General features: G+C 39.6%; 1 protein-coding gene across 4 annotated transcripts in view; it reads right to left on the bottom strand.

Moving 5' to 3' along the window:
- Positions 1-1,024: 1,024 nt before the first annotated feature.
- ADNP (activity dependent neuroprotector homeobox) overlaps positions 1,025-23,491 on the bottom strand; it is a 33,198-nt gene continuing 10,731 nt past the window's right edge. For 3 of the 4 annotated variants that reach the window (XM_072735570.1, XM_072735571.1, XM_072735572.1), the window contains 3 exons: positions 10,452-10,564; positions 8,596-8,688; positions 1,025-6,558 (listed from right to left, as the gene is read on the bottom strand). In XM_072735570.1, coding sequence (XP_072591671.1) covers positions 3,448-6,558; positions 8,596-8,688; positions 10,452-10,559 — 3,312 coding nt within the window. In that variant the 5' untranslated portion in view covers positions 10,560-10,564 and the 3' untranslated portion in view covers positions 1,025-3,447. Of the gene's footprint in view, positions 6,559-8,595; positions 8,689-10,451; positions 10,565-10,879; positions 10,928-23,491 lie in introns of those variants that run through there. The other variant, XM_026014758.2, reaches the window with a different exon arrangement.

Below are 23,491 nucleotides of genomic sequence, written 5' to 3'. Positions count from 1 at the left end.
TAAAAGTTATTTGGAGTATGGAGTATGTTGATGGGAAGTAGCAGGATGCAAATGGAGACCCCCCCTTTGGTGCAAGTTTGGATCGGTTTTAAGCTAACCTAGTAGTGATTGACAGAAAATGAGGGATCCTCTAAGTGGATACACCACCAAGAGTTTATCAAGCTTTGTCTACAGCACACCTCGTGGTGGCCAACTGACCACTGGTATGTTGGAATGCCATTTCAGAACGGTGCAAGCAACCTCTTCCCTTTATTTCGTCTTCTGGGGGCTCAACACTTCGGTGAAACATGTTTGCAGTTGGTGCCAACCCAGTGAGCAACAGGGTAGGTTAGAAATAAGGATCACAATGGATAGAAAAGACCATTGCCTGAGGAAGGGGCAAAAGGCTGACCTGATGCTCTGTGAGTCTGTATTTAATATATTCTACTTGATATCATTAGTATTATCCATCATGCAAACTAAGTGATTCTCAAGCTTCCGTGGCATAGAATCCCTTAGGATTTTGGGGTCTCCATCTTGAGGGTTTGATACTGGCAGTCTGGGGTTGAGGTAGGGAAACCACCATAGCAGTGCTCACTTGACAAAAGCAAGTTTAATGGCTTCCAGTGGTGGTTCACTTGGGGCATCCCCCAATCTCTGAAAGATCATTTTCAAATCTGGCGCTTGTTTTGTTCTCTTCTGAAAAAAGTATCCGTCTTTACAAATGGGCAGGCGTTGGGATTGGATACACAACTATGGGGCAATCAAAGGGGTAGATCCTTTTCTGCTTACACCTTGAGAAGACAAAGAGCTATTTGATGGAGACCAAGGATGGGAGAAGTGCCTCAATGTGCTGAAAAGGGAGAGAAATCATGCTGCTAGTCAGGCTGAAACTCAGGGCCACAAGAAAGTCAGGACATAAAGTTCCCTGGGAAGAAAATTTACAGAATTGTTCAGTCTACGGTTACATTCCCTAATTAGAAGGTGGCAGATTGCCACGGCTTTTATTTCCAGATTTTTCCAAAAGCAAACAGTAGCAACAACATTCTTTTAAAATGGCTTTTATTGAAACACTTTTAGGGCTTCTGCAACATCGTTAGTTGGGGATCTTCTTTATTTCCAATTCTTAGGTGGCTAAATTCTTTTTTGAATGTCAAGAATGCCCGTTCCCACCACCTTAGTGAGGAAGCATGTTCATCTGTCTCTGCTCAAGTGTCCAACCAGGAACTTATTCCCTCCCTTATTCTATGCGTCTCTTTAGAACTTCACGTAGGCCTCACAAACCCAGGCTTCGTTCTTCCCTGTTCATTTGTTAGGCAGACTATTTGAAACCAGGGGTGGAGAGGGCTTCAAGTCAGCTGCTATTACTATCTTTTAAGAGACCAGCTTTCTCAGTGCCAGTTCTTCTGATTTGATAATCTGTGGCATCTTAGTTGTGGACACCCTGTCTTAAATATCATTAGCTTGTTATCTATAGAATTTATAATCTCTTGTAGAACAGACTTAAAATAACTCCATGCTAGCCCCCGACTGCCCTAAAGGTTCTGGGCTATTGTACTTACTCCTGTAGTTTTTGAGAAGCAGGACATTAACATTTTAGAAGGAGGTTGGTCAACTTTCTTTGGTCTTGTTAATGTTATAGCTGTCTTTTGGAAGGAGTCTTAGAAATTATGGAAGCCAGCCACTTAAGAACTCTTTATTTAGACCAATGTCCCCGAGAAGTGCTTGCTAGGCTTCTGCCCTCTGCATGGATTGGAGGTGTCCATGGGTTTTGTAATTAAGAAAAAATGGGGCTTAATACTGCCTCCTTGTACCCTTCCAATCTTTAGTCTGAGCTGCTCTTGGGAACCCAGGTAGTAAATATTCTAGCTCCTTCCATCTTAACAGCCCTTTAAAGTGTGTGATCTCCAAAGCCTTTTTAATGGCAAGATGGTCAAGAGAATTACAACAAAAGCAGAGAGTAGTTGCCTGTTTAGTACAACTGTGCCCGTTATAAGGTGAAAACTAACATTTACTTCCTTTAGAAGAAAGAACGCCAGGGCATTAATATTCTGCTTGCAAATTAATGCCAATTTGTTTACATCCTTTTATCATTGACACATTTACATATATAAGCAGGCTCCACTCCTTAACAAAAGGGGAACTGAAAAACTCAAGGATGTTTATTTTTGCAGTTAAAAAGGAAAATGACAAAACAAAACCAAAAGAATTTGTAACAGGTGCCTTGAGAGAAAGCATTCTTAATGCCAATGGCACATCTTGCTTGTCTTCTCTGTAAGTTTCCTTGGTGGCCGTGGCTTCCGCCTCTGCTGAAAGTGAGCCATGGCATCTGCTGGCACAAGACCTAATGGACACATAGGACTGTAATGTGTAATAAAGCAAATATTTACATTAAGCACAATACAGCAATTTATTTAGATGCTTAAAATGAATACAAAGGGAAATAAAGATCACAAAATTATACATACTACAACAGTGTGTCTCATATTAGATGGTATAAATGAATACACCGGGTGGTGTTTAACTAAAGATAAAACTAAATATTCAAAATGCAGCACTCATTGGTTTGCTGCTTCAACACAACACACTTTCATACAGGTCTAAAAGGTGTCAAAATTAGTAGCTGCAAAGTCAATTCTTGCATGTGATTTTTAGCTTAAAAGATTTCAGAAAACAGATCTGAAATACCAGTTTTTGTTTCTGTCAGCTGTAATGTCAAGGATATTCAGAACAAGAAAAATTCTATGATACAAGAGAGTCCAGATATATATCTTATGTGGCTGGCCTCTGTTGCAAGATTGTACAAGGTTATGTGCAAAAACTAAGTCTGTCCAAAAGTCCATACTAGCGCAGTTTCAAGCTTTTGCTAGGTAAACTAGATATAGCGTTTATTACACAGCAAGGGCAACACTAAAAAAAGAAACAAATCTAGGATGGGTACACAATAACAATATCATAGGCATCACTTGAATAGGTCTAAAAGACTGTACAAATATACATTTCAACTATTCAGAATGAATACATGAAAAAAAATTGATTTTCCCCAAAGTCTACTATACACATTGGACTGGTAGCTTGTATGTTGGCCCTATACTACCTTGTGAATCAGGATAACGCCTCCCAAGAACATCCCACCAGACATTTTACAGAGGGAAAGAAATGTTGAGAAGGCAGATAAAATAAACCTTTGCTTTTCCTCATGTGCGTTCGTGAGCCACCAGCTTATTGGTTTTTCACATTTATTTACTCTGTCTGTCACAGCAAGTTCTGAAGCGAGATCAGCCAATCATGTGTCATAGACTCAGAAATAACCACTGGGGTTAGCAGCGGCCACACCTCCCCACAGCCTGATGACGCAGTGCTCAAGAGGCAGTACCAGTTAGAACAGAGCTTTGCAGTCCCGCCGCAGGGGGCGCCGAGTTCCAGGCGGCAGCGCGAAGCGGTCCCCAAGGCCAGAGGAGCTGGCACTTACGCCTGCTGGCTGCTCAGTTTCACTCCGGTCAGGCTGCCATGCATGGGCTCAGCGACCCCGTCAGTCATGCTGTCAAACTGCTCCCCATCCTCACTGTCCATTGTGCTACTCTGCCACTCAATCTGTGGGTTGGATAAGCGCTCATCACTTTCAGATGCGTTCTTCCACTGTGACTGGTCCTTGGACCAAAACCCTTCAACTTTTCCATAGGAACTATTCTTCCATTTCAACTGCTCTCTGTCACCTTGCATGGTAGCCTTTTTTTTGGCAGCTGGCTTACTGCTTCTTGCATCTTCACTCTGGGAAGACTCATCAGACCAGGTTCCTGCTTTCATTTCACATGTGTTGTCCTCAAAGTCTGACACCTGTTGGGAACCAGGGCCACTCTCAGATGGAGAAGCACCATCTTTCCACTCAACAACATCGTCTTGGTCAACCTCACTGTCAGAAGCATCGTGCATTAGTTTGGTTGGTTCCTCAGTCAAATGAATAGTTTCATATTTTGAACCATCCTCCTCTTTTTGGTCTAGCTTCTCCTCAGATTCTAAAGCATCCTCAGAAATGACCTTCGGTAGGTGTTCCTCTGGGTTATCATTAGGGATTTTAGGCTCAACTTCAAACACAGGGTCAAAAGGGCTACCACTTCCATTGGATTCTTCTTCCAAATTTTCAAAACTGTCTGAGGAGCTGTCCTCTTCCTTCCCAAGGCTGAGCTTTTTGTCGGCAGTTTTACTAGCATTGACTCTGGAATCCTTCTCGTCATGATTCTCAAACAGCCACTCAGCATCAAAATCCATCTCGTGCTTAACTTTATTGAGTTCTTTCATGTTGAAGCCCAGTAACACACCAGGCTTATACTTTTCACAGTCTCGGACACACTTCTTCCTCTTGTTACTAAAATGGGAAGCAATATCACTCTTCCACAACCACAAACTGGCAGCTAGCTTCTCAATTTCTCTCCTGGTGGGATAGGGCTGTTTGTTGAAATACTTTGTTAGGAAGCTTTTCCTGGCTTCATAGGAATCATCTTCATGACCCTTGGGGTCTAAAGCTAAAACAACAGGCTCCTCAGGCTTCTCTTCAAAGAAGCTGGGTGAATCGCTATCATCATCTAACTTTCGCTTTTTCAGCAAGGGAAATTCCACTTGCTCATAAGTGCGTTTGACAGGTGCCAGGCCCGGTGACTGATTAAGCCGAGAGGGTGCATTTGTCTTATCCTGGCCATTCTGGGTCTTTCCAACACCCCTGCAGTGAACTAGATGCAGAGTGATAGTCGAGGCGGTCATGTTGCTGGTGTATACACCAAGGCAATGGATGCATTTGTAGGTGAGCTTTTTTTCCACGGGATGAACCGTCTGAATAACTTGGTGCCTCTCTCGTAGGTGATGTGCAAGTGCATCAGATATGGGTCCTTTAAGGATTGAAAAGCAAAGAGGGCAAAGGGTTTTCCCAACATCTTTTTTATAGGGCACTGCAGCTTGAGGTGAACTTTTAACAGGGATATCTGCCTTTTCCTGAACTTTTGGCTGTGGCTTTGGAGGGACCGGAGGGTTATTTTGGGCATGGTAAGCAACAGATTCAGCTGGGGCATCCCTTAGGTTGTATGTTGTTACAAGGAGATGGATATTAGTGTGACTACCCTGCTGCAATGTCAAATCAAAACTCAAAGTAGAATCTGTTTTAGGTCCCATCTCTTCATCAATGTGAACCATCCGCATGTGTGCCGCCATCTTTTCCACATCATTGAAAGTTGAGCGGCAGTATGGACAAGACAGACCATGAATTAACATATGGTTGAGCAGGGTATCTGTGGGCAAATAACGATTACAGTAGAGGCATTTGCTAGTAAAATTGTGTATTTTCATAATGTAGTTGGCTACTGCTGGGACTTTCTCAGCTTTATGTTCTTTTTCGAAGTGCACACTATACACATTTTCAGGAAAAAGCTCATTACAGATTGTACATATTTTCCACTTTTGAGTTGAGGAAGTATTGGCTGGGGGAGGGCCCGTGGCAGCTGCAGTAGGTTTGGAACTGGACTGACCTAATACTCTGGATGCCTGTGACTGGGAGAGGGAGGGAGACTTTAACTGGCCTGATGAGAGAGAAGAGGCATTAGCAGACTGCAGGGAGTATCTTGCTGGTGCCTGGGACCTTTGCTCTGACCCAAGCCCATAAGATCTTCCATTTCCACTTGGAAGTAACTGCTTCACAGATTGAGACTGCTGAGGGATGGAAACTGGTGCATTGCCACCTAGCCCCAGTCTCATTGACTGACCAACGCCATAGCCCTGGCCTACAGATTTGACTCCATAGTTATTCTGCTGTAGGTGAACATTGGACATCATGTTGACTCCTGTAGAATTTAAGTTAGGCTTTGGTATTGAGAGTCGATTTACCATCTGCTGTGATGGCAAAGACCGGACATTTCCAGAAGCAAGGGAACCAATTCTTGATTGGAGTCCCATGCCCTTCTTATCTTGAGGTTTGGGAGCAATTAGCATCAAGGGTTTGGATCGGGGAACCACCACATTTGTGTGCCCAATCATGGCAGTGACCTGATAGCCTATGCGTTCATGGTCTTCGATGACATGTTGTACCAAAGCTTCATAGGACTTTGGCATGAAAAGGCATCTCTTGCAGTGAATACTACTCTCTTCCCGGGCATTTGAACCTAAAGGGACTGCACCGTTGAGCGACTTCTCACCTGCCTTTGCTATGTAAGGCGCTGCCACGTGCTGAAAATGTTCCCTGTAAATGTGCTTCCTAACGATTTCATAAAGAGGATCTCGGTAAGTGCACTTCTTACAGTAATAAACAGCTTGTTCTACACTGTCAGCCTGCTTAGGTTTAAGGCCATCATTTTTGCTTTTATCTTTGAAAGTGCTGAGGCTGCTACTTGGTGCGCTGGCGTTTGGAGCGTGAAATATTTTAATGTGTGTTTCCAAAGTCTTTTTGTCTGCATTGAAGGTACAGTAGGGGCAATTAAGGAGAATCCTATTTTCAAAGTCTTCACTATGGACATTCCGGAAATGACTTTTGTAGGCAGAGAAGAATTTTGAAGAAAATGGACAAGCACTGCAGCAAAAAGGTTTCGTCCGGTAGTCCTAAAGAAAAGACAAAAACTGTCATTAGAATGCCATTTAAGATAGGTAGTAACAGGTTCTAGATTTTATTCCCCAGATGTTCTCTATTTCTAATAGAGATAGAATGCTATTTTTAGAACCAACCTGGAATGCATTGATCTAATTTTTTTCCTTTTGTAAAATTAATTTATAAAATATAAACCCAAATGAGAAAGCTGTTTCGGTTCCAGAGTATAAATAAAAACCTCAACTCTAAGTTTCCCCTCAGTGTTTAGAAAAGATCAAGGTCACGTTTGCTGATTGGTTTTAGAGAAGCCAAAGACAAATGGTTTCAAAGATAAACATTTTACAGTTAGAAACAACAAGAATAAACACTGTGAAATCAATCTCACTCCATGAAACAGTAAGTTGCTAAAGGTTTCACATTTACTATTCAGTAAAACGCAGGGCCCAGAGGGCTGTAGTGCAATTAGGCAGTAAGGTACCAAGATGCACCTTTTATCCTTTCCATCATGCAAAATCTTCAAAAATCTCAAAACACTTTTTCCCTCTGATCGAAGTACAGTGTAGTATTTAGATTTCATTACTAATCAAAAAGCTACCGATTTGAAAAGTCGGCTTTCTTTTATAAGCCATGCTCTCTCTTCTCAAGTAAGAGCAGCTTCAAAAGAACTAATGAAGTGACAGCTGCTTTGATTCAAATTAAGAAGTTATATAAAAATTTCCTATAGACTATAAGGAGTGCATGGTGTTAAAAAGCCAATAAAGTATTGCAGAATATACTGATATCAAAGAGTAACTTCCAAAATTATGCTCATTAGCACTTGTGCAGTTTGTCCTTTGAAGACTGGTGAAACACAAGCTGGGCAAGAGATTATCTTTCCTTCCTAGAAACCTACTTTGCTTCAGATAACTGGCTTGACGCAAAATAAAATACTCCACGTCTCCTTAAAGCTCAATCCTTATTTAGTGTTAGAATGTGAAACTTTGGGATTCATAAAACCGAATTAAGTGACACATCCCACTGGAAAGCCTTTACATTTGAAGACTTCTGGTTAATGTAATTTTTTCTGGGGTACAGACAGGAAAAAAACCATATAACTATACTCAAATTTATTATTATTTTTTTTTAAAGATTTTATTATTTATTCATGAGAGACAGGCGCAGAGAGAGGCAGAGACACAGGCAGAGGGAGAAGCAGGCTCCATGTAGGGAGCCCAATGTGGGACTCGATCCCAGGTCTCCAGAATCACAACCTGGGCCGAAAGTGGTGCCAAACTGCTGAGCCACCAGGGCTGCCCTATACTCTCAAATGTCTGAGGCAGAGTTTAAAAGTTTAAAATCCCTGCCTTAGTATATTCCAATAAACATATCAATAACTATAGAACTACAACCACTACAGAACTAGGTAATGGTAAAGTCTGCAGTGACAATCATTTCACCCTGTGGAACAAGAAATCCCACCTGTACCACCTTTTTTCTGTCACATCTTCACCTGCTGACACTTGCTATCACTGGTGCCTTGGACTACCTAACAGTGTTTTTAATCCCAAATTGTAAAAACTTAAGTTACACCTCTATCAGACAAAGGTACCCATCCCCTTCCCTATGTGCTGGCTTAGCAACCCCAGAGCCCCTGCCCCAGAGAGGTTGGATGACACCAACACAGAAAAAAACACCCTCTCCAGAAATAACACAAACTGTGACAGACACAAAAAATGATGGATAGCTTGGATGAACAGAATGTTGGAGGGGACATTTTAGAAATAGAAGAGCCAAAGTACTGCTGACATAGTGTTGATATACAGTAGGACCTTAGAACATTTAAGTAACAAAATTTCCTGTTTGTTTTTGACTTAATTTCTGGTCCAATGACAAAAAAGACAAATTCTTCCCAGTTTTCCCTGCCACTTAGGAAAATATGAAATAATTTTGACATTTTCCATACTAGGCTGCTGCCCACAAATCAATGCATCACTATGTAAGGCTTAGAGCTAAAAAGGGAGTGCAGTGCACCAAGGATGTTGCCACTTGGGGAAGTCCTTGGTGCTACTTACCTGATTTTTTGTAAGTGAAGGGTCCCATAGTCCTACATCCTCCCATGTAGTGTTTTTCAAATAAAAGTCATTAGGTTCAAACTGTTTAAAATCCTAGAAAACAGTGAAAGAAGTTTACAAAAACACAGTGATATCAACTCTAGCCCAATCTTACTTATAAATCCCATCTCTCAGCTATAGCTGGGGAGACAGAAGAACCAACCCCAGCAAGAACTAAACTAGGATGATAAGGCTCTTAGGAAATACAAAAAGGCATATGGAAGTCGCATTCGACATTTTCTAACAACCAAACATTCCCCTAATGGTCAGCCAGGTTTCCAAGGAAACCACTGGAAGTTCTAATTAAGTAAAAAAAAAATTCAGCCACATATTAATACCAAAGCTCCTTTCATTAGAGTGTTGTAACTCATCAGTTATAGTATTAGAATGGAGTATAAGCTAGCAACATTTGCTCAGAGCAGCATGGATGTGATGATATTCTGTTTCTCAGGGGAAAAGGGGGTAGAAATGGATGGGGAAGAAAACTTGGGATTTCTGAGCCCACAAAAGGAAGAAAGAAAGCTATTCGAAGAGAGTTCAGTAGTATTATGTTAAATTTATACTTATGTAAAAATTTTATGGTCCGTTTTTCTCCAGGCCAGGAAGATACAAAGTCTTAGGAGAAAATTCCCCTTGGCTTCTAAAAGGTTCACAGTTCAGTGTGGGAAAATCAAGTATTTATAAATTCCAGAGGGTGTAATGGGAGGAACACATCAAATGCAGGATAGAAAAGATACCTTATCATTTTCATTATTTATTCTTGTGCAGATTACTCCACTGAGTGCAAAGTGGAAGTGGATGGACTGTTTCACTGGGTAGATCCACCTGAATTTGAGGGGCTGGACTTCCACACTGGGGACAACAAAACTAGAGAAGCCCACTTTTGAGAAGCTTCAGTCTTCACGATATACCCCCCCCACTCCCCCAGTATTATTCATGGGAATCAGGAACAGAAAACCTGTTACATGAAGGAAATTGCTTTTTAACTCTCAATTCCATCCAAACATTTCATGAATGCCTATTATGTACCCAGCACTGTACAAGGTGCTGGTTATACATGGATGGACAAGTATGGTTATGGTCCCTGACAGTTGTAACTTAAAGGCTAGTGGGGAAAACAGCTTTAAATATTTCAACCGGAGGCTTTGACCAACTAAACCACAAGACCTGGAGCAATGAGATCTGGAAAAGGAGGAGACTAGTACATTGGCTATCCCACAGGGCTGTTAAAAAGCTCATAGAAAAAAAAGTTAGAAAAACAGTTTGCAAAAGTCCAAACTGTTACACAAGGGGAAGATAATATGTATGATGGGTCAAAAGGGCCAACAAAATGCTCAAATCCTAAGGAAAGAGACAACAAGCACCCAAACTACCATGCCTCAACAATCAGAAGGTGAACCAGAACACTCAGGCACATCAGAATGAGAACAGGCTCTGGACTCCTGCAGACAGACCCTGCCATAAGCTCAGCTGTGAGGTGGACCTCTATCTTTACCAGTTCTTCATTGTAAATTGGAGATAAGAATTCCTATATCTCCCCCCAGGGGTTGTTCTAAAGATCTGAATTTAGAAACAATTTTAAAGCACCTAGTTACATCCTCACCAGTGGAACTGCTTTTGCTTCATGATGCAAAGATGAAAAAGCCCATTTTAGGGAGAAGGAAACAAGTTAAAGCCAACTGAGAAAGCTCTGGTGAAGCTAATGCTGCAGTTACAATTCAGAATCACAACTAAGAATTAACCATCCCGACTGCTGACACAAAGTAATGGATCAGAAGCTGAGTCATGTTAAAATTAAAAAATGGCATGCTACTTACTTCTATGTGTTCTTTACAGTATTCCAACCCAATGTCACTAAGTATTTTTTTCACAGTTTTCCGGGCTTTTCTTAAACTGCCAAGATTGTTGACAGGAAGTTGGAACATAGTTTCTATTGGAAAAAAAAATTTAAGTCAAGTCAAAACACGTACAACTTGTAATATTTCCTAGTTCCACTGATGGTAGGACCACAAACCTTGGCCCGCAGACAAAGAAGGTGAGTATATATCCTTATCTAATATGTTCTGATTACTTAAAGCAGGCAGGCAAAGTAAGTGCTCTCTGATCTTTTCTATTTTTAACAGGACATTTTATGTTATAGATCAACTATGAGTCTAATCTGGCACATTTCTAATTAGAATTTAAGTTCATCATCAAACTGTTTTTTTTTTTTTTTAAAGTTGAGAATTAGGTTAAAAATACCAACCGATTATCTTAAAAATCAAGTGTGAGTGCTTTTCTCCTTGTGATGTTGAGCCTCTGAAAACAGAAAAATTTTCACCGTTTCAGCATCATTACCATATTAATTTTGAGTGCCAGGGAAAAGAAGTTTTTGTTTTCTGGGAACTGTCCTGCACACTGCTATAACATTCTTAAATATCTTTCAATGCTTCCAAATACTATTCCAAACTAAAGACACTAATGGTCTCAATGGTTGTGCAGCTCACCCCCCAGCCAGCACCACACCTGGACAAAGGTACTCAGCATCAGGGCAGATGATAACTGTGTTACAGACTTTAGGGGATCCTCTTGAAAAATGAAAAGCTTATATGTATGTGTGAAGGGACTGAAAAATTATTTAAATGACCTAATACATTAAAGCAGAAATTTAGATCCACTTCCCCAAGTTCCTTAAAAAACAAAAAATAAAATTAGTTATTTGTATGGCTTCCATGTGACCATAAATGTTTCCTATAAAATATGGTAAGAATTTATCATCAATGTAATAATCCAAATAATTTTGTGGGATATAAAATAGTTCCAAAAACCAAAACCAGAGGCAAACCCAAAAGCCAAAGCAACAGGAATTAAAGTTTAATACATGCAAATCTGGTGTTACTCTATAACAGCACTACCATTTTTAAGTACAACCATAATCAACTAATCCAAATGTAATACAGTATCATGTTACCTCATTTATTATTCTAATCCAAAAATCAATATTAACTATGAAAAATGGAGAAGAGTGAAGCCTACCCAAACAAACAACTCCTACAAATTCTGAATTTGGGTATGTCATCAGAACTTAGAAGTTTCAAAATACTCTACATGAAGTACAAAGTATAACTGAAGCCAAAAAAGAAACACATTTCACTAAAATACACTGATCAGCTTTCCCATCCTCAGCAGCTAAGAAGCACGACTTGTGTGTCCTCCACACACTCTGCCATCCAGCAATCTGCATATTACTTAATAGTGGACTCAGAAGTCACTTTGGTTACAAATTAATATGCAATTCAAAGCTAAATCCATTACTTCTTGTGGAAATTCTATTGCTAAATTGTTTTAAACCATCTTTTTGAAAATTTTTAGTCAATTGCTTAATAAAACTATTCCCACAACCAGGTCATTTAGAGAGAACCACCTGATATCAATGTTTCAGAAATACACAAAATGTTACAGGCTAATTCTGAGACCAGGCATCAAAACAGATGCCCACAAACGCCCAAATCTGAGAAGAGACATCTTGTTTCTCCATTCATTTCATAAACTCTCTGTGGGCCCAAGTCCAGCATTTCTTTTGGAACTTCCCAAGTCTGTCCTTCACTTCTGAGATGAGCCCAGAAGGCAGCCATTACTCGTTTTCCCCGCCTCCTGGGTATAAGCAGCTCAACATCTCAGCAAAAACAAATACACAATGATTTGGAAATGTCACCGCCACTGAAGCTACCAGTCTATACAGAAAACACCCGGGGAGTTAAACTGCAGCTGAGGATAAAGGAAAACGCATTCTCCTAACGAACAATACATCACGCATTGTTAAGTGCCCACCACTCATGGCTAATCAAGCTGTTTTAAGACCTCCAGCTGAAGCACCTCACTGCATGGTAGGTACCCAATTTATACACCTGCATTCTGAAAAAGTGAGTATGCTCATAAAGGAGCTCAGTTACAAGAAACTTGTAATTTATAAAACGTGGTATTTCAGCCATAGGGTAAATCTCAAGTTTACTTAGGCTGAATTAAACAGACATATAAATAGTGAATAGCAGAAAATGCTGTACAAAAAAAATTTTTTTTTGTGATTGGCAATAGGAGGAACCTAAGTTAAAGTTTATACTGAAAGATGTAGAATACTCTGAGTTAAGATTACTGGTATTGGAAATGAATTTGGGGAATTCTATCTGCCCTCCTCCCCAGATGGAGGTATCCTCTATGTATTACTTATGGAGGTCACTTAACAAGATTCTGTCCATCTGGAGCTAGAATAACACATTCATTCATATGTGTTAGCATCATCAAAAGCATTTACAAAGACTCTTGTTTTTTTAAGTAAAGCATTCTTTACAAAACAGGTACACAGTGTAAGAATATAAGCAAAGAAGGCTCCCTCCCACTCCTACCCTCTAGTCATGGAGCTCCCCTTCTAAAAGGGGCCACTGTGACAATGTCAAGCTTTTCTAGGTCTGCAACAAGCAAAAGATTCCTTGAAAGAACATCTCCAAAAGATTCTGTGAATGTTAGGATTATCATGGATAACAAGATTAAAGAACTCAAGGACCTTCTGTTGTTGTTTATTGTTGCTGTTAAGGAACAACTTCGTATCAATAGGTGGCTTCAGGGTTCATCAATGTTATCTATTTGATTTATACTTAAAAACTTTTACAAGAATTACTCCTGGCCTCCTCTGCACCCCTCAAAAATCCTTTGAATGAGAAACCTACACAAGGGGCCCAAACTGTAAGTGACTAACTGTGGTACAGGAACAGAGTAAATAGGAAATCAACCATCTAGGATGGATTAAGGGCTGTTTCCTTTTGAAGAGAATGAGCTAAAAACAAAATATTTACAATAATCACTCTTAGGGAGGAAGATGCCTCAACAAGAACATCAAAAATTATCTAGAGATGGGCTTATTACTTTCTCTCCAGATTTGTCCCCAGGTGACTAGTCCTTTTTCTGAGCCTCCTTGGCTATCAGGATGGCCATTTTCACTAGGTCAGCACCCTTATCCCAATATCCCAAGGAGAGCTCCCTTCAGTCAAACCATAGACCTTTCAGCTCATGGCAAAATAAGGGGGAGAATACCCAATTTAATAGGATGGAACCACTGTTCACCTATTCAGTCATTTTTGGAGAACCTATACTTTGTCAGTGTGCTGATGAATAGGACACAGTTTTTGCCTCCAACAGTCCATCGTGTCTAAGGGACAGGACCCAGAGCACACTGGAATAAAGATGGATGTTTTTTGCCTGCCAAACTGCCTCTTGGAGCCATCATTGGTGCAAACGATGTGTTATTAGGAGGTCTTTCTTCCACTAGAGCAGAAGATGTGAGACTCAGGCCCACCAATTAGAGTATTCCACCTCTACAGACACTGGATGTATACCCCAAACAAGGCTGAGGGCGACGCTGAAGAGGACTCAGGACCTGACCACTTTTGCTTAAGCTTTGGTTCATGTTCTTTGCAACCAAAAATCTTAAGTAGACTCACCGGGCAGTGGGACACAGAAGAGGAAGAACAAGAGAAAAGATGGAGGGCTTTAAACCAAGTAATTACACTTGTGAATTAGGTCTAGTAGGAAGAGTACCAGTTTGCTAGGAAAACATAGTTATTCTGAAAGATGCTTGGTTTTATTAATCAGAAACAAAAATGGGCACATAATTTGAAGAGAGTCAAACGCAGTATTTTTTGTTGAAATACCGTTTTTTGTTGTTGTTGTTAAGGGGGGGGAGACAAGGAGACAGGTGTGGGAGGAGGGGCAGAGGAAGAGGATCCCAAGCAGGCTTGTGCACTGTGCAGAGCCTGCTTAAGGTTCTCAACCTCACTCTGCCCCTCCCCCACTCCCTCTCTGTCTAAGAACGAAAGAATGAACGAAACATTGAACCATTAAAGGATGTGGGGCAAAGCTCAATGACCTATTAATAACAGAGTTAACATTTTCAAGTATTTTATTAAAAACTGAAAATAAGTAGCGTTTGGGTAAGCATATGCCACCTGATGAACTAGGCTTAAAATATACATTTTGAGAATGATTTAAATTCACTGCTGAATGATTCAGTTACATTCCTTCCTATTGATCTTTGCAAATTATACCCACATCTACTGATTGGGTCCAAAATACTAAAGTTTTACTAATAATCCTGGCCAAACTCCTACTCATATGCTTTCTTAGAAAGCAAGAGTCAGACGGCAGAAATGAAAATCTGTAGATCTGTAGCCCTAGGCTACAGATGAACTGAAAACATATAGAAAAACGATCAAACACACATTTCTCTTTTCTCTCCAAACACCAAAACCAAAACTACTCCTTTACGTCACATACCAAAAGCATAAACGAGGCAGAGTGAGCCTGTCTCAGGAAGGAAATATCTATAGGCTGGATCTGTTCAGGGGAAGGATGACAGAACCTCAATGACCGGGAACCTCACTTAGGCAAAGAAGTCATTATCTGAGAAAACATAATTATAATCATTTATAGGGCAGCCCCGGTGGCACAGCGGTTTAGCGCCGCCTGCAGCCCAGGGTGTGATACAGGAGACCTGGGATCGAGTCCCGCATCGGGCTCCCTGCATGGAGCCTGCTTCTCCCTCTGCCTGTGTCTCTGCCTCTCTCTGTGTCTCTATTAATAAATAAAAAAAATCTTAAAAAAATTATAATCATTGCCAAAAGGCTTGAATCAAGTCAAGTGGTGTATTCAGGCTATTCTGGGTCAGGAAGACAAGGGGAACCCAATAGCAGACAGTGCTAGTTTAGTGGTTCAAGGCAAGGTTTACAGGACCTGAGGTACCAAGAGCCCATGAGGCTTACCTATGTTTGTGATAAGGTCCCTTGCAAAGCTACCAGATCAAAATGGTATCATTTAGTCTGTTTTTAGGGGTAGGAAAAAAGCAGAAAAACCTAACTCTGCCCACAGAAAGTTAAATCAAAAAACAAAAAATCCCGTAAAACCCAACCTTAAACCTTTGACCAGGCACAGTTAATCAAACAAGCCAGGAGAAAAAAAAGCTTCCAGATCAAACTTTTTCAGATTATATTTTAAGCTATTGCAAAGTGTGGATGTAACATGTCATTTTTCAAGATATAATTCTTCATATTTTTATGTGCATTCTTAGGTTTCCCAAGTTCTTAATAAGAACATATGGTACTAATTTAACATGCCAGAAAATACAGAAGTAAATATGATAGCATGATCTAATTTCCATCACCTGCAAGTATAACTGTAACTTTTTCTTATCTTGGAAAATCTGAACATACACCAGAGTGACAACTAATGTATCAACTGTATCAGAAAATATTTCTAACACTGCATTGAAAGCTAGACAGGAATGGTTACCTCTTCCTGGTGACACCTAAACATAAGCTGCTTAGGCTAAATCAATGGTTTTCAACACCCACCAACCCCCTTTTAAAGAGGAAACCCTTGTTTCTAAACAAATCTTAGCTGAATTATAAAAAAGATAAAAAGTGGAGGGGCTCAGAGGTTGCAATACAAAGAGGAAAAAGGATAAGTTCTCTGTTCCTAAGTATCCCCTTGAAATAGTTACTTGTCTAAGTTTCTAATGCAAATTTATGCCAAGGTGACAGTCTTCTGAAATGTAGAATTGGGACCTAGTGAACAATCAACCAAAGCAGGAACTTTTGATGGCTATAGCAGAATCCCAAAAGTTTATTGAAAATCTCCCCCTAGTAAAATCACAGTCTGATCAGAATATGGTTATCAGAACCCCATAGTAAACCTAAGGATTAGAATACAGTTTATAGGGGATCCCTGGGTGGCTCAGAGGTCTGCCTTTGGCCCAGGGTGTGCGTGATCCTGGAGTCCTGGGATTGGGTCCCACATCGGGCTCCCTGCATGGAGCCTGCTTCTCTCTCTCTCTGGGTCTCTCATGAATAAATAAAATCTTAAAAAAAAAAAAAAAAAAAAGAATACAGTTTATACTTTGGGGTTGTCTTTTAAACATGTCTACACTAAACTGTAAATAAAAACACGTGTCTGAGAAAAAAACTTTATTGCGGGTGGGGGTGGGATCAAAGGTTGGAAATAATGCCATTACTAGTGAAGAAAAATAACAGCTGTATTTTCTAAGTTAATAAAAATTAAGAAGACATTCAAACTACTACAATATAAACAGTTTCATTTTTGGTAACATCAATCCAAATTAACAGGTAAGATGAAATTCAGACCCTTGATATTGAATTAAGAAAACAAAGTATTAAACAAAAAAAAAGTATTCTAATGTTACACAGATACAAATATTTATACAGATCTTATAATCTGCACTGGGGTTTAAGAGTTAGCTATAGTTGAAGTTTCTTAAAACCACTAACTAAAAAAATATATGTATTTTTTAGGAGGCATGGACATTTTAAGATTCTTATACATCTTCATGCTACCCACGATGGTACTTTTTTTTTCCAACAGATTTTGTGATGTCTCCGTGGAAACATTTAGGACCCATTAAAATAAAAACTAGGCAGAAAGAAAATATCATTTCCATATTTATGTGCTCACTTTTCCTCCTACCACCCCCTCAGCAACATATTTAATACCTGTCAATATCACTGAGTAAAACTGTGGTCATTGTAAAACACTTTCTTTTTATAATCAGGAAGTGCTTATCTTTCCTGACTATTCTGAGATCAGAAGCAGTGAACAGAGACCCCTTATTTGCTTTTATGGGTGTCAATAAGTCCGACATTTAAATTAAACCTGTTGTAAAAAGGTTTGTATGTTTGTATTTTGAAAAATAAACCCTGTAAAGGCTTTCTAGAACAACCCTCCAATGAGTGAGCATGTTGAGAGCTCAGAGTCTACATTTGGTCTGGAAGCAATCATCCTTCTCAATACTTAAAAACAACAACAAAACAAAAAATGACAGTCCTGAACAGAAGCAGCTAATCTTTCAATTTCCTATTAAGCTTGGGCAAAGGGCAAAAGGCAAAAGATCTTGCAGATGCCAGAGGTTCTTCATAGAAAGGCAGCTCTAATTGTCTTTTTTTTTTTTTTTTTTAAAGATTTTATTTATTTATTCGTGAGAGAGAGACAGGGGTAGGGGGGGAGGGAGAGGCAGGCTCCATGTAGGCAGCCTGACGTGGGACTTGATCCCAGACTCCAGGATCATGCCCTGGGCCGAAGGCAGAGGCTAAATTGCTGAGCCACCCAGGGATCCCCCTCCTCCTCTCTAATTCCCAAACACCACAGAACAAGAAACTGACAATCCAGGCGCAAAATGCCCTTCTGGATTAGCAGATAAAACTGGGCAGTATGACAGTGGTAAGAAAAGAAAGTTTAGGCTCCTTTCTCCTTAAATTAATGGAAAACGTGCTGTAGTGTTGAGGCTAAAAAGGGGGCTTGGAAAGTCCAGGAGGATCATCAGGAAAAATACTTTGCAAATGAAGACACACTGTACTGAAAGCTAAATGTGAATACTGTACACCAATTATTTTGCTTAGGTTAATCATACTAGAACACTGTCAACAGAGACAAGAAACAGGCAGGAAATGTAACCAACTTCTGTTTTCTCCTATTCTTATCTACTAACTGCATTGACTTTTACTATTCCCTAATGATAAAAAATCCCAATGGATATAATTGTGTCAAATACAAAACTGCCTCTAGAAAAAAAGACTTTGGTTTTCTTCAGGTTTTTAACCAATAGTGATTAAATTCCTTAAGCTATCATACTGTTTGGGGGGGGGGTAATTAGATTGTCATTTACGAAAGGCAAAATGCGCGCACTTACCTAAATAAAGCATTAAGTACTACAATGCTTGGTCATAGGAATACTCTGTTGGCCACTGTCTACAAACAATGCGGGACTCCCGGCCACAAGCAGCCCTGCTTTAAGACTATCCCTCTGCCTGACCACCTCCACTGAGAGGAGCACAAACCCCTCTAGGCTGCTTGTTCACAAGCCTAGTCCTGACTTCAGCCACAGAAATCTAATTCCCTAGCCACAGAGCAGCCTTTCATTTTTTTAAGGACCTTCCTCATTACCTCTTAAGTCTTTTCCCCTTCTCTAAGTACCATGCTCAATTCTTTTCACCTTTACTTCTGTTATCACAGGAGCTGATCTCCAGTAGATGTGCACCTTTACTTCTGTTATCACAGGAGCCAATCTCCAGTGGATGCGCTCCTCTGTCACTCTTTGGTGCCCTGAATAAACTTATTCCAGATGTGACAAGCAGGGCAATACTTCCCTAGTTCTGAGTATGATTTTTAAAAAAAATTTTATTATTATGTTTAGAGAGAAAAGGAGAGAGCATGGGCGAATGGGGGAAGGGAGAGAGAGAATCCCAAGCAGGTGCTGTACCTGATATGGGGCCCAATGCTGCACACTCAATCCTAGACCCTGAGATCATGACCTACGCTAAAATCAAGAGTCAAGGACTTAACTGACTGAGCCACGCAAATGCCCTTAAAGTTTTTATTTTTTAAAGTAATCCTTATGCCCAACATGGGGCTTGAACTCATGACCCAGAGATCACAAGTCACATGCTTCACTGACTGAGCCAGTCAGCCATGACCTGGATATTATTTTTAAATTAATGCTCCTAAAAGGTGCACTGTATTGGTGGCAGCCACTTTACACATGACATCAACCAAGATTTTTTTTTTTTTTAATATGTGCTGCGTTTTCAGTATTAGGTGGTTCAGTTGGTGAGAACAAAAATTTTCTGTACTGAATCCATGTCTGGTTAGAAGAGAAATAACTATCAAGTCTTTAATATGTTAATTAAAAGTGCATAAACATTTTGATTCCAAAATGTAGCACTGTGTATCAGTGGAAGAACCTAAGGATTGCCTAATCTAAACTCTTCTCATTTTACAGATGAGCAACTGAGGTGAAGCAACTGGCTAAAGGGTGATCAGCTTGTCAGTGACAGACCTGGGTCTCAAGGTCATCTCCAGATCTAGGATGTAGTGCTCTACTCATCACCCTCGTGGATGAAGCTCTCTGATCTCAGACAAAGGTAAACAAAAGCATGTTAAATATATATATCTGAAAGTGCCAGAACTGCATACTCAAGGTTGAGATGAACTTAAACAAGTTCAACCAAATGAGCTCAGGTGATAAAACAGAGATTAAGAATACACAGACATCTCAGGTCAGATGGTCCCGTCAGATCCAGAGAAGAACTGAAACAACTTAGCTCTGAAACCACTTGCCCAAAAGTGCTCTTATCATCACCTGGATGCCAGCAGTCATTAGATAGTCACATCAGAAAAATACCCAAATTGTGTCCTTTGCAAAATGAAAACTACAACCTTGGCATCCCTAAAATAAAATGACAGCTTTTCAAAAACAGATGTATTCTGTTTCTCCTTTATCAATTCCCATTATTAATACTCAAACCATGCTATTCCAAAAATTGCTTGGGAAAGCAGAGGCCTTGGTGATTGTTCTTTTTCTGGAGAGCAGGGTTAGGCAGGATGCTAATCTGCTTTCAACTACCTCTCAGGCTCCTTTTTGCAAATAAAGTTCTATTCGTTTTTATTACAAAAGCAACTGGGAAATGAAAACATACATCCACACAAAACCTGTACACAAAGGGTATGAGTGGCTCACAGTTAAGTGTCTGACTCTTGATTTTGGTTGTGATCTCGGGGTTGTGAGACTGAACCCCGAGATGGGCTCTGCCCTCAGCTTAGAGTCAGCTTGAGATCTCTCCATCTCTCTCTGCCTCTCACCCTCTCTAAAATAAATACAATCTTGAGACACCTGGGTGGCTCAGCAGTTAAGCATCTACCTTCTGGCTCAGGGAGTGATCCTGGAGTCCCTGGATGGAATCTCACACTGGGCACCCTGCATGGACCCTGCTTCTCCCTCTGCCCGTGTCTCTGCTTCTCTCTCGCGGTGTCTCTCATAATAAATAAATAGGGCAGCCCCAGTGGTGCAGCGGTTTAGCACCACCTGCAGCCTGGGGTGTGATCCTGGGGACCCTGATCGAGTCCCACGTCGGGCTCCCTGCATGGAGCCTGCTTCTCCCTCTGCCTGTTCCTCTGCCCCTCTCTCCCTGTGTCTATATGAATAAATAAATAAAATTAAAAAAAAAATAAATAAAATCTAAGAAAATAAAAATAAAATAAAAACAATCTTTAAACAATAAAAACACCAGAAAAACCTGTATATGAATGGTCTCCCAGTAGTCATTAATACCCAAGGAGAAACAACCCAAATTTCCATGAACTATTAAATGGACAAATAAAATGTGGTATATTCATACAGTGAAATAGGATTCAGCTACTAAAAAAAAGTAAAAGAAGTAAAAAAGAAGTACTGATATATGCTCCAACATGGATGAACCATGAAAAATTATACTCAGTGAAAGTCACAAAAGGCTACTTACTATATGATTCTATTTATATAAAAGGTGAAGAACAGGCAAATCTACAGAGATAGAAAGAATAAAGCTGCCAAAGGCTAGAGGAATTGGGGGACAGTAGAGGGCAACTGCTCATAGGGACTGGGTTCTTTGTGGGTTGATGAAAATACTCTAAAACTGATCATAGTGATAGCTGCACAACTCTATGAATACACTAAAAAAACATTAAATTGTACACTTTAAAGGGGGTGAACTGTATGATATATGAATTACATCCCAGTAAAGCTGTTACAAAAGAAAAAGGCAACTGGACCTAATAGAACAAATATAAAGGCAAGGAATACAAATAATTATAAAGACAAGAGTTAGCACTGGGTATACTTATCCTTCCAGATTTTTATGCACATGCAATTTTTCTTTTAAAAGGAAATGAATCTTATGTATCTCAGCATTTAGTCATGCAGCAGAAAAACCAATGCTGCCTGAAAAGTTTTTAATTTTTAAGTGTCTTCCTTCCAAAAAGGTAGATGCTAGCCACAAACAACTATTCATCAGGTAAAATGTGGCTAGTCTGAACTGAATGGAGATAAACTTTTAAATTAATTAGTTTATTTATATTGTGGTAAAATATACATAATATAAGATTTACCACCTTTGACAATTTTTAAGTATACAGTAGTTCAGCGGTACTTCATCATAATATCATGCTACCATCACCACCACCATGTACCCATCTCCAGAACTTTTTTCATGTTGCAGAACTGAAATTTTCTAATTAAACAGTAACTCCCCATTTCTCCCTTCCCTTCTGCACTAGGCAACCAGAATTCTGTCTCCAGGACTCTGACTACTCTAAGTACTTCATGTAAATGGAATCACAAAGTACTGGTCTTTTTGTGACTGGCTTATTTTACTTAGCATCATGTCCTCAAGGTTTATTCATGTTGGAGCCTATGTCAGAATTCTCCTCCTCTTGGGACGCCTGGGTGGTTCAGTGGTTGAGCATCTGCCTTTGGCTCAGGGTGTGATCGAGTCCCACATGGGGCTCCCCATAGGAGCCTGCCTCTCATGAATAAATAAAATCTTAAAAAAAAATTCTCCTTTTAAAGGCTGAATAACATTCTATACTATATATGCACCATATTTTGCTTATCTGTTATTCTAAGGCTGAATAATATTCCATGCTACATATATACACATTTTGCAGATGATGGGACACTTGGGTTGCTTTCACCTTTTAGCTATGGTGAATACTGCTATGAACATGGGTGTACAAGTATCTCTTCACACGGTAATTCTGTTTCCACAGCACTTCTACCATTTACATACCCAACTGTGCACAACGCCAACGCTTCGTGTTTCTCCCCATCCTCACCAACACTTGCTAATGTTTTTTTATAATAGCTATCTTAATACGTATGAGGTACTATATTTCATTGTAGGTGTGATGTGCATTTCCCTAATGATTAGTAATACTGAGTATCTTTTCATTTGCTTATTGGCCACTTGTATGTCCTCTTTGGAGAAAGGTCTATTCAAGTCCTTTGCCCGTTTGAGATAAGCTTTTTTTCCCCATGTAAAATATACTTGGGATTTGCAGGGCTTAGAATTAAAAAATGCAAATTATCTTATTAATACATTTTCAAAAATACTAACATGTTGAAACAATACTTTGGATGTACCAGATTAAAAATACATTAAAATTAATTTCATCTTTAAATTAAATGTTAACATTAAATGAAATTAAATGTTAAAATGTGGCCAGTGGAAACTGAAGATATTATGCTAATGGAAATAAGCTGGTCACAAAAGGACAAATATGAGATACCGAAATTCAGACAGAAAGAAGAAGGTGGTTGCCAAGGGCTGGGTGGAGAGGAGAATGGGGACTTGGTGTTTAATGGATATACGGTTCAAATTTGTAAGATGAAAAAAATTCTGGAGATGGATAGTGGTAATGGTTACATGACAATGTGAGGATATTTAACAAAAAAAGAACTTTACACTTAAAAGTCATTTATCATTGATGAGTCTCTGCCAAAACTATAAATATTAAGCATCTGTTAAGATTGCTTTGAACAGGACAGATCCTCTAGAGCAAGTTCTGGATGTAATATAGGAACTTTATAAAGGACCTTTACAAATTTCCAGACCAGTTTGGACAATATTAAATGAATGACTCTATGAATGACATTATTAATGGCTCCCAAACTGTTATTTAAAAAAAAAATCTCAGAACTCACTTTCCTGGCAAATTTGCTCTACTCCCAGGGGCTAGGAATAGAGGAATATATCACTTCTGTCAATGTCAAAGGCTCCAATTCACTCTGCCTTAACTAATAGATTTAATCCAGTTGGAGTTACTTTAATAAGTTCAACTTTTTTTTTTTAGTTTTGCTAAAGCGGAATGATTCTAGAGCACGTAGCAGTACAAAAAAGGATTTCCAAAGAATATTCATGTATTAAATTTTTAAATAACTTTAAGTTTCTTTCAAACAGTTAAAAGGATAGAACTGCAAAAAGGGAGAGGTCCTAGGAAAAATAAA

Source organism: Vulpes vulpes, chromosome 14, assembly GCF_048418805.1.
Source record: "Vulpes vulpes isolate BD-2025 chromosome 14, VulVul3, whole genome shotgun sequence".
Lineage (NCBI taxonomy): Eukaryota > Metazoa > Chordata > Mammalia > Carnivora > Canidae > Vulpes > Vulpes vulpes.
This window is presented reverse-complemented; position numbering and strand designations above follow the sequence as displayed.